General features: G+C 60.2%; 1 protein-coding gene across 6 annotated transcripts in view; it reads right to left on the reverse strand.

The window, feature by feature from the left end:
* Positions 1-12,573, reverse strand: part of ARHGEF10 (Rho guanine nucleotide exchange factor 10) — a 45,005-nt gene that overhangs the window by 7,406 nt on the left and 25,026 nt on the right. For all 6 annotated transcript variants that reach the window (XM_037063377.1, XM_037063379.1, XM_037063378.1 and 3 more), the window contains 9 exons: positions 12,051-12,211; positions 9,056-9,171; positions 8,645-8,772; positions 8,407-8,507; positions 7,115-7,236; positions 6,326-6,412; positions 4,681-4,901; positions 4,085-4,242; positions 1,147-1,289 (listed from right to left, as the gene is read on the reverse strand). In XM_037063377.1, coding sequence (XP_036919272.1) covers positions 1,147-1,289; positions 4,085-4,242; positions 4,681-4,901; positions 6,326-6,412; positions 7,115-7,236; positions 8,407-8,507; positions 8,645-8,772; positions 9,056-9,171; positions 12,051-12,211 — 1,237 coding nt within the window. The remainder of the gene's footprint in view (positions 1-1,146; positions 1,290-4,084; positions 4,243-4,680; positions 4,902-6,325; positions 6,413-7,114; positions 7,237-8,406; positions 8,508-8,644; positions 8,773-9,055; positions 9,172-12,050; positions 12,212-12,573) is intronic.

A 12,573-nucleotide genomic window follows, 5' to 3' on the forward strand; every position in this document is an offset into this window, starting at 1 on the left:
CGGAGCCCTCCCCACTACCTCAGCCACAGCAGGAGGGGGCACGCCCCTCGTTGACCGGTCTCCCCTGCTGGACTCACTGGGGTGTGTCCAGTGCCACCAGACGGCATCGCGGCCCACCTCCCCGAGTGCTGGTGGGAGCTGACTTGTCAAGGGAACCACTGGCAGGGGTGCGGGGGTGGGGGGAGGCTTCAGAGCCAACAGGCGACACAGGACAACTGCCCGGCACCCCCACCCCCACACTGGAGGCCTTGCCCAGCACCTTCCCGGTGCCGTCTGAAAACTGGCTCCTTGTTTCCACGAGTGACTGTCAGCTGTTGATGAGGCTAAGGGGTGTGTGCGTGTGTGTGTACAAATGCACACGTGCGCACACACGTCCGTATTTCTGCATCAGTCGTCTGTGTGCACATCTGTGAGTGTGGGCTATTTGCGTCTCTTTGTGAGCTGACTCTCCACACTCGTAGCCACTGGGCTTCCCTTCTTAAAACTTAGTAAGAATTCTCTTTACGCTCCTCCCACGCTCCCTCACAGATGCAGCACACAGTGTGCACCTCGCCAACCTTTGCTTCTGGTGAATTCCGACACACACGCATCACATGGGAACTGGGTTCTAAAGCTGCCGAACCCAGGGCGCTCTCCCTGCCACAGCAATGCCCCCGGACTGGCCTCTCGCCCGAGCCATCTGCCCAGAGTCTCCCACAGGGCAGGGTCATAAAACCCTTTCTCTGCTTTCTGTAAGTTTGTGTCTGAACATCACATTCACCCGGAACGTTTTGAGGAGCAGAGTCGGGGCCTGAAACAAGCTCCCTCTTCCAATGGCAACTGTCTCCCTGCCATTGGCTGGATGACCATGTACGCCCCTGGCCTGAAATCCCACTCCCATCAAATGCTAACTTTCCACACATCCTCGAAGAGTCTACTACATTCACACTGAGTAGTCTTTCACGTAAGCAGGGAACAATTATTCCCACGCCAAGTGGAATTTTCTAGGTAATGCTGTCTTTCTAAGGCAAACTTGGAAGGAACTTTCTCTGAACCTCACAGAGGCCGAGGAGGGCCCTGGGTACGGAGGCGGGACGCCAGCCCTGGACGGAGATCGGGCCAGTCGCAGGGCTCCGTCACCACACAGCACGCCCCTCCGCCACTCACCTGCACGGCATGCGTCTCTGCGCTGACGATGAAAACCTGGCCCCCGGACGCGGCCCACAGAGTGTCTTCCGTGATCAGCAGAGTCCTGACCGGCAGCACACCCAGCCTCACCACTTTCTGAGGCTCAGAATCCCAGGACCCATCTTGAAAGGAAACATTTCTTTTAGTTTCGTTCACGTGCAGTCACCCCTACACAGGGACAGGGGAAGGACCGCAGACGACTGTCATCCCAGATGACCAGAGATCACCTTCAACTTTGATGCTCCGATCGGTTCTGGGGTCCAGAGTTCCCAGAGTGCATGCATCTCCCTGGCAGCCCCGCCGACCCCAGCCCTGCGCTCAGTGCGCCCCACACAGATGATTCACCCCAAGCCTCAGCTTCCTTGTCAGTGAAATGGGGACAGTGGTGCCACGGGCCTCAAAGGTGGTCACGGGAGCTTACGCCGTGAAGACGCGACCAAAACTCAGCAGAGCCCCTGGCAGACAGAGGGCCGACGCACACCACTGTTCACGGTAACAATGTGCAAAAGGATCGAGTCGTCGTTAACGGAATTGTACCCCAAATAAACGGGCAAACTTTGAAATATCCCCATCTCTGCTTGTTCTTTAAAATACCCCTCGATTTACTATTATAAGGAGACAACAGGGCTTCACTCAAAATGATGAACTTGCTCCCTCCCTAAAACCCAGCAACTGGTACGCATCCTGGCTTGAAAATGTTTTCAGGGCTCCACCGATGAGGTTTATCACAGTTTGCACGGGGTGTGAGCCGACACACAACCCGGGGAGCAGCACACCACCAGTGAAGCCAAGGTTCAACACACATCTTAACAGTGGCTGATGTAGCTGCCCCGTGAACAGTGACAACCAATTCTTTAACTTCCAAACTGACTGTGAACTAAGCCACCACGTCTACAAACTGCTCATCCACCAGTGCCTCCAGCCCCTTCGTCCAGGAGAAGGGGTCCAGGCCGGGTCCCCAGCTCAGATGTCCCTTCTCTGTTCCCAGCCTTTCTTCCATCTGACTCGGATGGGGGACAACCAGTCAGACCCAGGCGAGCAGACACCAAGGGACACACTTTGAAGTTGAGATTCAGCTTCAATAAGATGCCTGTTTACCTTGCACCTGACAGGTGCTGCTTTTCCTACCACTGAGGGTGAGACCTGCACCTGCAGACAGGTCGCCATGCCATCTGCCATATGGGGGCCTGGACCCAACCCACTGAACCTCTGAGGGTGCCTCTCCAAGGAAGTGAGGCTGAAGGTCAAAAGGTCAAGTCCACGAGAGTCTTCAGGGCAAAGGGACCAGCTGGCCAGTGCTCACTTCTCAGGTGGGAATGGACTGGTGTGTCTGAGTAACAGAAGCCACGTGCCTGGGGCAGAGGGACCTGGCGGGGGGCCGGGCACCCCAGCAGCTCCAGGGGCACAGGAATGGGATTTCATCTGCGCACGTGGGGTGGGAGTGGGCATGCCTGACGCAGGTGGGATGGTGTCGGAGACAGGAGGGACACACAGCAGAAGTGAAGAGGAGGCCTCGTGGGTGCGAAGGCCTCCTCCGAGAAGGCGGCTGCCGAGGTGAGCAGGACGGCTGGACGCAGCAGGCGGTGGGAGCGCCGTGCGTCCAGCTTGGAAACAACAGCACTGCGGTCCCACTAAGGGTCAGGTGGAGGCCCCAGGCAGATGGCCGGATGAGGGGCAGGGCAGCAGGCCTGGCTGTGGCCACTCTGGGAGTGGGTCACAGAGGCCACAGGGGCGCCCCGAGCACCTGCTGAAGCCCTGATTCCTGTGTGGCATGATGGGGGGCCCACGGGAGAGGATGTGGGCTGGCTGAGGTCATGAGGGTGGGGCCCACCATGGGAGGGGGGCCCTTGGATGCTCAGGAGGAAACCAAGCCCTCACTGCCACCTGAGGATGCAAGGAGAAGGCTCGTCTGCAGGCGGGAAGTGGCCCGGCCAGACACCACGCCTGTGGCACCTGAACCCATGGCTGTTGGGAGCCGACCAGCAGCCGTCCCTCGACACAGTCGGGACAAATGAGAGGCATCTGCACAGCAGAGGCAACTGCGGCTGGACTTCCTGTCTGTCTCTCCCTGCGTGTCTGTCTTTGTGATTAGTAGGTGGTGGGATTGTTAGACACCTGCATTTCAGGGTCAATGATCTGCATAATTCCAATGAAATTATACAAGTGATTTCTTGGCCATAGAACAAAGTCCCCCCTAATGGGGCAGCCCCTGAATGTCTAAAAGTTGATGGAGTAACAGCCCCTCCTCCACCTTGGACAGGAATATGTATTAATGGAATTAAGTAAAGAGGCAGGGGAAGCTGGTTAGCTATTACAAACGAAGCACGTAGAAACAATTGCCAAGGAGTCAGAGTCCATAGTACATAAAGAAATATTTCAGAAAGATAGCTAAGTTAGACATCACAAAGGCCTTGTGATAAATTTCCTAGAACCTCTGCTCAGTCTAGCGCATCCTTTTGCCCCATGCCAAATTCTAAGAACTTGAATAATTAAGAACACATTTAAAGCTCTGTACATACAACTAGTTCTAATTGTCTGATTAATGGCTCTCCTGGTCACAACAACCTTTGTTTAGCATAACTGAATCTATGGAATTTCCTGTACTTTTCCTAGTTACCTCTGTATTGTTATTTTCTGTTTAACTGATCATGCCATATACCTATTATGCAACAACCTCTATAAAAATAAAGCTTAAATCAAACTCTGAGAGTTCGGTCAGACCCACAGAGGCTGGCTGTTCTCTGGCGTCCGATCGGGCATCTGACTATTCATTCATCACCTGCACTGTCCATCCTTGGGGACCCTGAGACCTGCCGAGGCTGGACCCCGGCATATGGGGAGGTCCCCTAGATGCAGAGCTGTGACACAGGACACCTGCAACACTGGTGCGGCAGCACCCCACCGTAGGACCCCTCACCTTGTGCCTTTGCGTAGACGGCCACGGCCCCGTCGACCAGGCCCGCGTACAGGTGGCGAGGCGTGCAGGCCAGGCTCATGACCGTGGCCTTGTCAGGGGCGAAGAAGTGCTGCAGCCGCACCTTCTTGGCACCAGGGCTGCTTCTGTAGACGGAGATGCTGGCAGAGAAGGGCGAGCTGTGAGCACAGCTGCCGTGCGGGGGGAGCTGGGCGCCTGCTGCCGGAACAGCACCTGTCCTGGTCGGGACGCCTGGCCGGCCCTGCGTCTCACCCTACGTCCCACGCCCAGTCCTTGGACAAACGCGAGCTACACCTTGAACCCTAGCCCTCTGACCTCTTCCCTGCATTTTATAAGAAAAATTCTGGGTTATAAAAAGCTAGCCCTTCCTCAGACTGGGAAATTAACGCCAGGAAAACCACGTCAGCTCCTTTGAGGCACGTCTGTGGGCTCGGTTACGACCAGGCTGCAGCTCCGTCTGTCCCCAGACGCAGGAGCCACGCACTTCACCAGCACACGGGGGACCCTCGCCACATCTGTCCCCTCAGGCAGAAGGGACTGCTGCCCACCCTGGCCCAGCGCCGGAGAATGTGACCCACCTTCCCTCCTCCGTCCCCAGGCAGACGGTGGGGAAGCCCAGCGCACTCCCAGAGGGGCTCCCCGGCTCCGTGGCAGGGCTGGACTCCAGATTTTGCTGCTTGGGGACGTGGACCATGCACAGGACACGGGACTCCACATTGAAGCACTCGATGACTTTGGGGCTGGAGCTATGCAGCGAGACGATGGCAATCTGGCCCATCTGACTGGTGCAGCTTCCAACCTGGCCGGGGGCGGGGGAGGGAGAAAGGCCCGCAGATGGGCCGCAGCACGAGGAAGCCCCGCACGGCCCGCCAGGCCCGGCCAGGCCTGGACACGGCCGCCTCACCGGGACATGAGTGAGGCCCAAACAATCTGCTACCAGAGCCCCTTCTCTGCATGTTCATCAGGTCATTTTTTCTTTTAATTTTGATAAAGACGGAGTTTTGAGTTTTTTTAAATCCACTCCTCACCCTGCACAAAGGTACTCACACACAAGGCCTTACACAGTGGACGGGCATCGGCCTTCAGCACCTCCCACCAGACCGCACCCGACATCAGTGGTGACGATGGTCCCCACGGGGCTGGGCACCCACCCGCCACGCGCTGCTGTCCTTCCCTCCCACGGGCCTTGCTGCTCGGTGCCCATGGCCCCGAGCCTCCCATTCACTGGGTCACCAAGGCCATCAAACTTAGATTTAACTCTTTCTAAGGGGGGAGGAGTCGGGGCTGGGTGACAGAAAGGACTGGCCAGAAGGGGAGTGCCCGCTGGGGTACCAGGAAGCTGCGGGGTCAGGGGGTGGCTGTTCTGCAGTCCACCCCTCGTGCCAGCCGGTTCTGGGAGTGTGGTGACCCCTCCTCACTCGCGCCATGCTTTCTCCCCATTACGTAAGCTTCCTGCTTTGAAGCCGCTCTGGGGCAGGACAGTACAGTGCCCGCTGCGCTCTGGGGACAGGGCGTGTGACCAGGAGAGAGAAGGGGCCCCAGTTCAAGGTGCAATGAACCAAGACAGTATCTCTGAGAAGTCTCAAACCCTGAGGGCAGCACGCCCAACCCTTCACTCTCGCTGGAGGGCAGCAGCCTCCGGTGACAGGTTACGCCTTCCTGCCCCCTCACCCAGGAGCCCGGACCCAGCAGGAGACTGCCAAGGGGCAGGACACTGGGGTCCCCGGGGAGGGGGTCCTCTGGGTGACCCATGGGGGGCCATGGGATACCTCAACACATACCAGGGGAGGAATCCCGTTGGTTGGCACCAACCAGAAACACCCACTGGCAATGTGGCATAATTCAACTGCAGTATTTTATGGGGAACAAATTCACTTTATGGCTAGATTTCCAGCAAGAAAAGCCAGCAGGGCCTTGCGGGGCGGTGGGCCCGTGTGGCTGAGCGGCCCAAACTGAAGAAACACTGAAGTTCCTCTCACAACAGTTACGCTGGCCGTCTTGGGACTGAACTTAACCTGGCAGAGCTTTCCGTGGAAAAAGAAGAGGGCGACACGCTCATTCCTGAAAACCCCACTTCTTCCCCAACAGCGACAGCTCCCCGTCAGGGCCCGTGACTTCGTGTTTAGATGCGTGACCTGGGACACGTCAGCCGGGGCGACACGCCCCCCGCCCCCGACAGAGGCTGGCCCACAAGGCTGCGGGAAGCAAGCGAGGGCGTCTCACCCATAAGGAGCCCTGGGCGGCGGCTGTTGGGTCCGGCCGGCCCGCACGCCCCAGGAGGGGCTCGGGGTTGTAAGCGGCACACTCCATCTGCGGGGACAGAAGGAGTCGGCTGCGTTGAAGCGGGACCGGGAGACACGTGTGTAAACGGACGACAACACTCCCACGTGAGGTCAGTCCTTAGCCAACACCAAAATGCAAAGACTAAGGCATGGGTCTTAGAAACCAGACTTTTAGACACAAACACCTGAGTGAGCTGCTTCGGCCTTTAGTATTTTACCTCCAGACGGCAGAGCCCGCGGGGACGGGGTCCCAGCACGTGTCCTGGGCTCTGTACCTGGAGGGAGGTGGCAAGTCCCTGCCCCCCCCAACCGACCACCCTTCCCTCCCTCCTGGAGGGGACCCCTCCGCCCCGGGTGTGGGTGTCGCCACAGAGCAGAGGAAGAATTAACGCCCCTTGTGTACTGCAGACACACTGCGTGCCCAAGCCCATGCACAGGGACGCGGAGGAAGTGCCGCCGCCCTGGAGACAGCGTGTGCATCACGCAACACGAGGCCTCCAGCCAACTGGATGCTGCCCGTCACTCACACGAGGGTGCACACGCATGGGCTGTGCTTCATGTGCACACCTGCTTCACACACATGTCCCACACACTCCGCTTCACGCCTGCACCCGCTTCACACATGGCCCCAGCACCAGCTCCAGCTCATGACCCCGGAGCAGGAGAGGCCCCACCCCTCGCTGGTCACTCGCTTGCTTCCCTCTCTGGACGAGGACCTCCCGCCCATCACCTTGAACTCCTGCTGCTTGGCCACCGTCACTGGCATGTGTCCCACGAGGAGGGGGTGTCTCTCCTTCCTAATGTGGTTCCCGTCGTCCTCCACACAGAACCAGCCCATGTGGTTGTCCTCCTCTGGCCACGTGCGGGGAAGGGAGCAGGGACAGCAGTGACTGCCAGGTGGCAGGTTGACTCCGCCCCACATGGCAGGAGGCGGGAGGGCCGGCCGCTCTGCCCCGGGAGCAGCGACAGCCCCTCCTTCCAGGACGGACGGCGTACTGCCTCCCTACTTGGGACAGGGCCATGGCCTCTGGGAGCGACCGAGGCACCAACGTGCAGGGCCCTGACCTTCCTGTGTGAACAGCCAGGACTACTGTTTGTCTTTTTCCTTTTTGTAAAGCGACAGACACGCTTTCATTCAGAGATGCACAGAGAAGCTTTCTAACACGGGATGAGACTCCACCTGCAGAGCGAACTGTCCCTCTCAGCTGTGGGCCCGGAATCCGCGCAGGAAAAGGGGCTCGTTTTCAGACACAACTGACTGCCCTTGGACAGCGGCCGTCCCTGTTTGCCGAGCCACCTGAGCCCAGCTGGTGCAGCCCTGACCGGTTCAGGGGAGAGGAGGGGAATGCGGCCGTCCCTCCCACTGGCCACGGCTCCCGCGGCCCCTGCTCCTCTGGACTTAATCTCCCGTTAGTAGTTTGTTATCGGTGCGTGTGCCCATGTGCATCTGAAAGAACTCCACACACACAGGCACACCCAGCATCCTGACTACTCAGATCTGAGAGTACAGATTACCAAACTACCACGTCAATACACATCAGCTTGTTACACACCCACAAAAGGGCAAAGCTAACGAACGTGGGAGCGGGAATATGATGATGAAGCCGCCCCCGATGCTGCTGGACCAGCCGGTCCCACCTGCACCTCGACCCCCAGGGGAGGGCACAGCAGAGGCGGGACGAGCCCTTCACTCTCTGGTGTGAGGACCTGACCTGCTGGGCCCAGGGCTCCTGGCTGTGAGCAGCCTCGGCTGACGCGGGTGTGTGGTTGCAACACCAGGGCGGGCCCTTCCCTGCACCCCACGAATTATCACATAAACCTGGGCTGACCCCTTGGGCTGGAATTACTCTTCTTGTTTGGAAGCGTGCCCATGGCCCAGGGGCTGGCTTGTCGGTTTACCTCCCCAGCACTACCTCCGTCTCTCGGGCACGCAGTCCATCCTCACGCAGAGCGCTGCAAGGGACTAAGACCTGCCCTGCCCCACCCCGATGCCTGCCCTCAGGGAGGTGCCGCTGCTCTTACCCAGGGCGAGCTTGGCCAGCTGCAGGCTGCTTAGCCACGACTCCTTGGCAGCCGGCGTGAAGGTGCTGAACACAGCTGTGAAGAAGGTGGGCCGCCCAGACCTGCGCAGGGGCGGAGCATGTGTCACAGGGGGACGTGCCCCTGGCGGGCTCCTTGGGCCATCGGAGGCCAGCAGCTGAGCCCAGCTGAGCAAGCGCCTCCTGCGGGCAACGTGGGCCGCTCTGCGCCGGGTACTCACTTGTCTTGCTTGCCCGGCAGCTGCAGCTGCAGCCGGCAGCAGTCGGCCGCACGGATCTCCTCCTCCTTCTGCAGGACAAGCCGCTGCAGCCCCGCTGTCCAGTCGTGGACCACGGCCTGGTTCAAGTTCTGCGAAGGAAACAGGAAGCGCATGGGGGTGGGGACGGCGGGCAGCCCTGTCACATGGAAAACCCGTGTCCCAGGACAAGAAAGAAGCCCTGGGGGAAGGGCCGCACGGCGCGCACCCAGCCACTTCCGTGACAGCACGGACCCTCGGGCCTTCCACCCAGATGTTGTCCCACCCCGTCCAGTGTGGGAAACGGCACAGCATCCGGTGCCAGCACACACGTGAGCTGACAACGAGTTACAGGCAGCAAGAGCCCGTGCGGCCCGGTGGCTGGGCGGCGGCTACCTGGTAGTGCCCCTTCAGGTCCCCAACAAGCTGCGCGATTTGGCCGACCACGTTGAGGTCATGCAGCAGGTTCTGCAGGTCCTGGTACAGCTGCCCGGGCCCCGCGTAGACCTTGTCTGCAAGCAAGCAAACCGAGGTGCCACGCTCAGGCCAGCGCGCGGGGCAGCGGCCCAGAACCACCTTCAGGGAACCTGGAGTTTTTAAAAAGTGAGTATTTTCCAGCATTTAGAACTTTTTGGTAGCTCTTCATTCTGAAGTAACTGTGATGTACAGAAAAGGTGCAGAAACAGCAGTGGCCTTCTCGAATGCCCCTCCCCCACGCCCCAAAGTGGGAACTTGCAGAACCTCAGCAGCTCCCTCACCGCCGGGAGCCACCTGGTCGGCACACCAGCCCGCTTCGTCCGTTCTCTGGCCCCAACCCAGTCGCGGCCCCTGGGCCCCTGAGCTGAGGTTCCTCCTCCTGAAAGGCCCCCATTCGAGGTCGGCCCTGGGACATTCTCTGTCTTTCAGACCTTGGCGTGTGTGAAGGACGCTGGTGAGTTGTTTTGCGACCTGTTTTGCCTGATGTTCGTCACTTGTAGCACTTTTCAGAGGTTGTTGATGTTGGTGAGAAGTCTCTAGAAACGATGTTTAATCTGAACCAAACTTCCAGTGACGAGGGTCATTCAACAGCAAAACGAATACCCAGGAGTCCTTTTCTCAAGTGAAGTAAAATGGGTAAAGCCAGGTCTGCAGTGACTTGCTGGCTGTCAAATGCCCCATGGGGACAGCCCAGCTCTGGCTCCGGGCCAAGGCACTGCCATCGTCACCCCTGGGGAACAGATGGCACTGGCGGAGAACACCGGGCTCAGATCGGCAGGGGAGCAAGCAGTCCCTCAAGCTGAATTACCGCTGCTTCCTGGGCTGTGTCTCACGCTGTGATTTGCTGAATTACACGCATTGGCACCTGCACCAGGCCCCAGGCACACATGTTCAGCTCCTCCCACTTCTGGGCACAGTGACGACGGCCCTTCCTCAGGCTGAGATGAGGAGGCTGGTTCCTAGGCCCTACCCTCGGACCCGGGCTCCCACCGCGTGCACCAAGGGCCCCTGCAGAGCGGGCTCTGGGCAACCCACCCCCCTCTCGCCCTTCCCAGCGCCTGCTCGGTCCCAAACAATAACGAACAGACATGACTTTCCAACACTGGGTTCAGAGCACAGTCATCCCTACAGCAGGACAGCCACGGGGACGTCAGCCGAGGACGAGCGTCCTCATGCAGCAGCATCACACAGCAGCATCGTGCACGAGGGGCGGGCCACCTGGCCGCACCCTGACTCACGCGGGACTCAGCTTTCTCTGCGAGGACGACAGGGACTCATGGATGGTAGCCAGGAGCCCGAGAGCCCGAGAGCCCGAGAGCCCGGGCCTGAGCTGCACAGAGCGCTCACCACCAGCCCCCGGTGCCGCAGGCCCTCTGTGCCGCCAGCCCTGGGCAGCTCAGAGCAAACCCTGTGCACGTGCCCGTGAGTGCGCGCGCGGCCCAAGGTCACAGCACGCGGATACTGGCAGTGGGACCGGAGCGCCATCTCCTGAGCCAAAGAGAACTTGAATTTGCTAAAAACACGTATTTTTAACCTGGAAGGCATTTCAGGGACCGTTTCACCTCACATGCCTCCTCTCACAGCTCAGAGGGAAAACATATACCCCCTATGTACAGGGAACCGGGAACACTGGGGTCCGCACCCTAAACTGGGGCTCCCACACCCGGCTGCAGCCTGACCAACACAGCGACTGCACTGCACTTCGCAGAGACGCTTCCAACCCAGACCGGGACCCCCGAAGGGCAGTGGCAGGGCCCCCGCACGGCCCTGCGCCCCTGGGAGAACACACCCCCATGCAGCCAGTCCCCGAGCTGCCCCTCTTGTCCCTACACAGACAGGTCACGGGGCCTCAAAGTTCCTGTGTTTTCCTCCTCCAGCCCCACCCTCGTCCCCTTGGCATGGACCACAGGGGCCACCGAGGTGGGAGGTGAGGGCTGCAGCTGGGATGAGGTCTCTGGGTGGGAAGTCCAACACTGACGCTCAAACACTCTCGTCCCTCCTCAAGGCTGTCGGCCAGAGCAGAGCAGAGTCCCACGGCCCCAGGTGACCCCGGGGGAAGCAAGAAGCCCCTCAGTGTCGTTCATGCTCTGAAGGTGCCCTCACTCCTCCCACCCCCTCCCCCGGCCACACCCTGGAGTGTCCAACTCAGCTTCGTCTCTGCTCCAGCGCCAAGCGGACCCAGGCGAGTCCGGTGAGCGTGCGACCAAGGAAACCAAGGAAGACGAGGTAAAGATCTGAACGTTTAAATGGCGCCATCTGAAGACGCAGAAACAAAGCCCCGGGAAGGTCGCCGAACACCCTGTTGTCAGTGTTCAGTGTTCCACGGGGAGCTCCCATCCACGGAACCGCAGGGGCCCCAAGGTGAGGGAAACTCGGCCTGGTTTTATGTGCACTGACAAAAGGAAAGCGGAGAAAGAGGGAGGGATGAGCACTAGGTGCAGCCGACAGTCTGCAGACCGCTGAGAACCGAGCACACGATGCGACTGCGGACGCATCTCCACGCACCCTGACACCTGTGTCTCACGTCACCCCGGCAGGTTCACGGCCGCCGCCACCGCTGCCACCGCCACTGCCACAGGGCGAAGGAGAGGAGTCAGGCGGCCCAGGCCTCACTGTGCACAGCCAGTGCCCACTCGGGGGGAGAACCTGGCTCCTACCTGCTCACGGCAACGCAGGGCAGAACCAGAACTGGGGAAACGGAACCGGCCCAGGCGCAGGGGCGTCATACCCAGGGGTGCCCGCTGCCCCCACCCTGGCCGGAGACACGCTGTGCAGGCCTGCCCGCAACTGCCCGCTGACTCTGATGACCGTGCCACCCATGGCTCCCCACTTCCATGGGGTCTGTGTGCGGTATTGGAGGCCTGTTCCATCCCAGGTCACCACGGGGGTGGGGGGCATTGGGGGCATCACTTACGTGGCTTCGCGGTGGCCACCACAGCCAGGCTCTCGGGTGGGTGCTCAGCTGGGCCCTCGGTGCTGCCATACTCCACGACCACCGCGTGTCCCAGGGGCACGCTCCACTTCAGCAGGTGCCTCTGACCGGCCGAGAGGAGTGTGTGGCCGTCGTGCGAGGCGCTGCAACAGACAACCGCGGGCAGCAGCATGAGGACACGGGACTCCCCGACCTTCGACCTCCCATTGCAACCCAGAAGCTGTCCAGTCATCATGCCTCTCACTGTCCCCAGGACGCAGGCGGCCACCTGCTCACGGGGAGGCCCCCACCTAGAGCTGGGGGCAGCTCTGTCTACCGTCTGTGCAGAGAGCACAGGAGACGTGTTGGCAGGACCAGCCCCCCACAGAGCTCGAGGGACGCACGCCGGCTGCTGCCCACCGGTGGCTATGTGAGCAGACGCCCAGTGCCCTGCCAGCCTCTGCCAACGGGAAACGCCCAGTGTGGCTACAGTTACTCTCACGTTGCTGCACATGGGTTAACTCTG

Source organism: Sturnira hondurensis, unplaced genomic scaffold, assembly GCF_014824575.4.
Source record: "Sturnira hondurensis isolate 20B ecotype Veracruz unplaced genomic scaffold, ASM1482457v3 Scaffold0014436, whole genome shotgun sequence".
Taxonomy (NCBI): Eukaryota; Metazoa; Chordata; class Mammalia; order Chiroptera; family Phyllostomidae; genus Sturnira; species Sturnira hondurensis.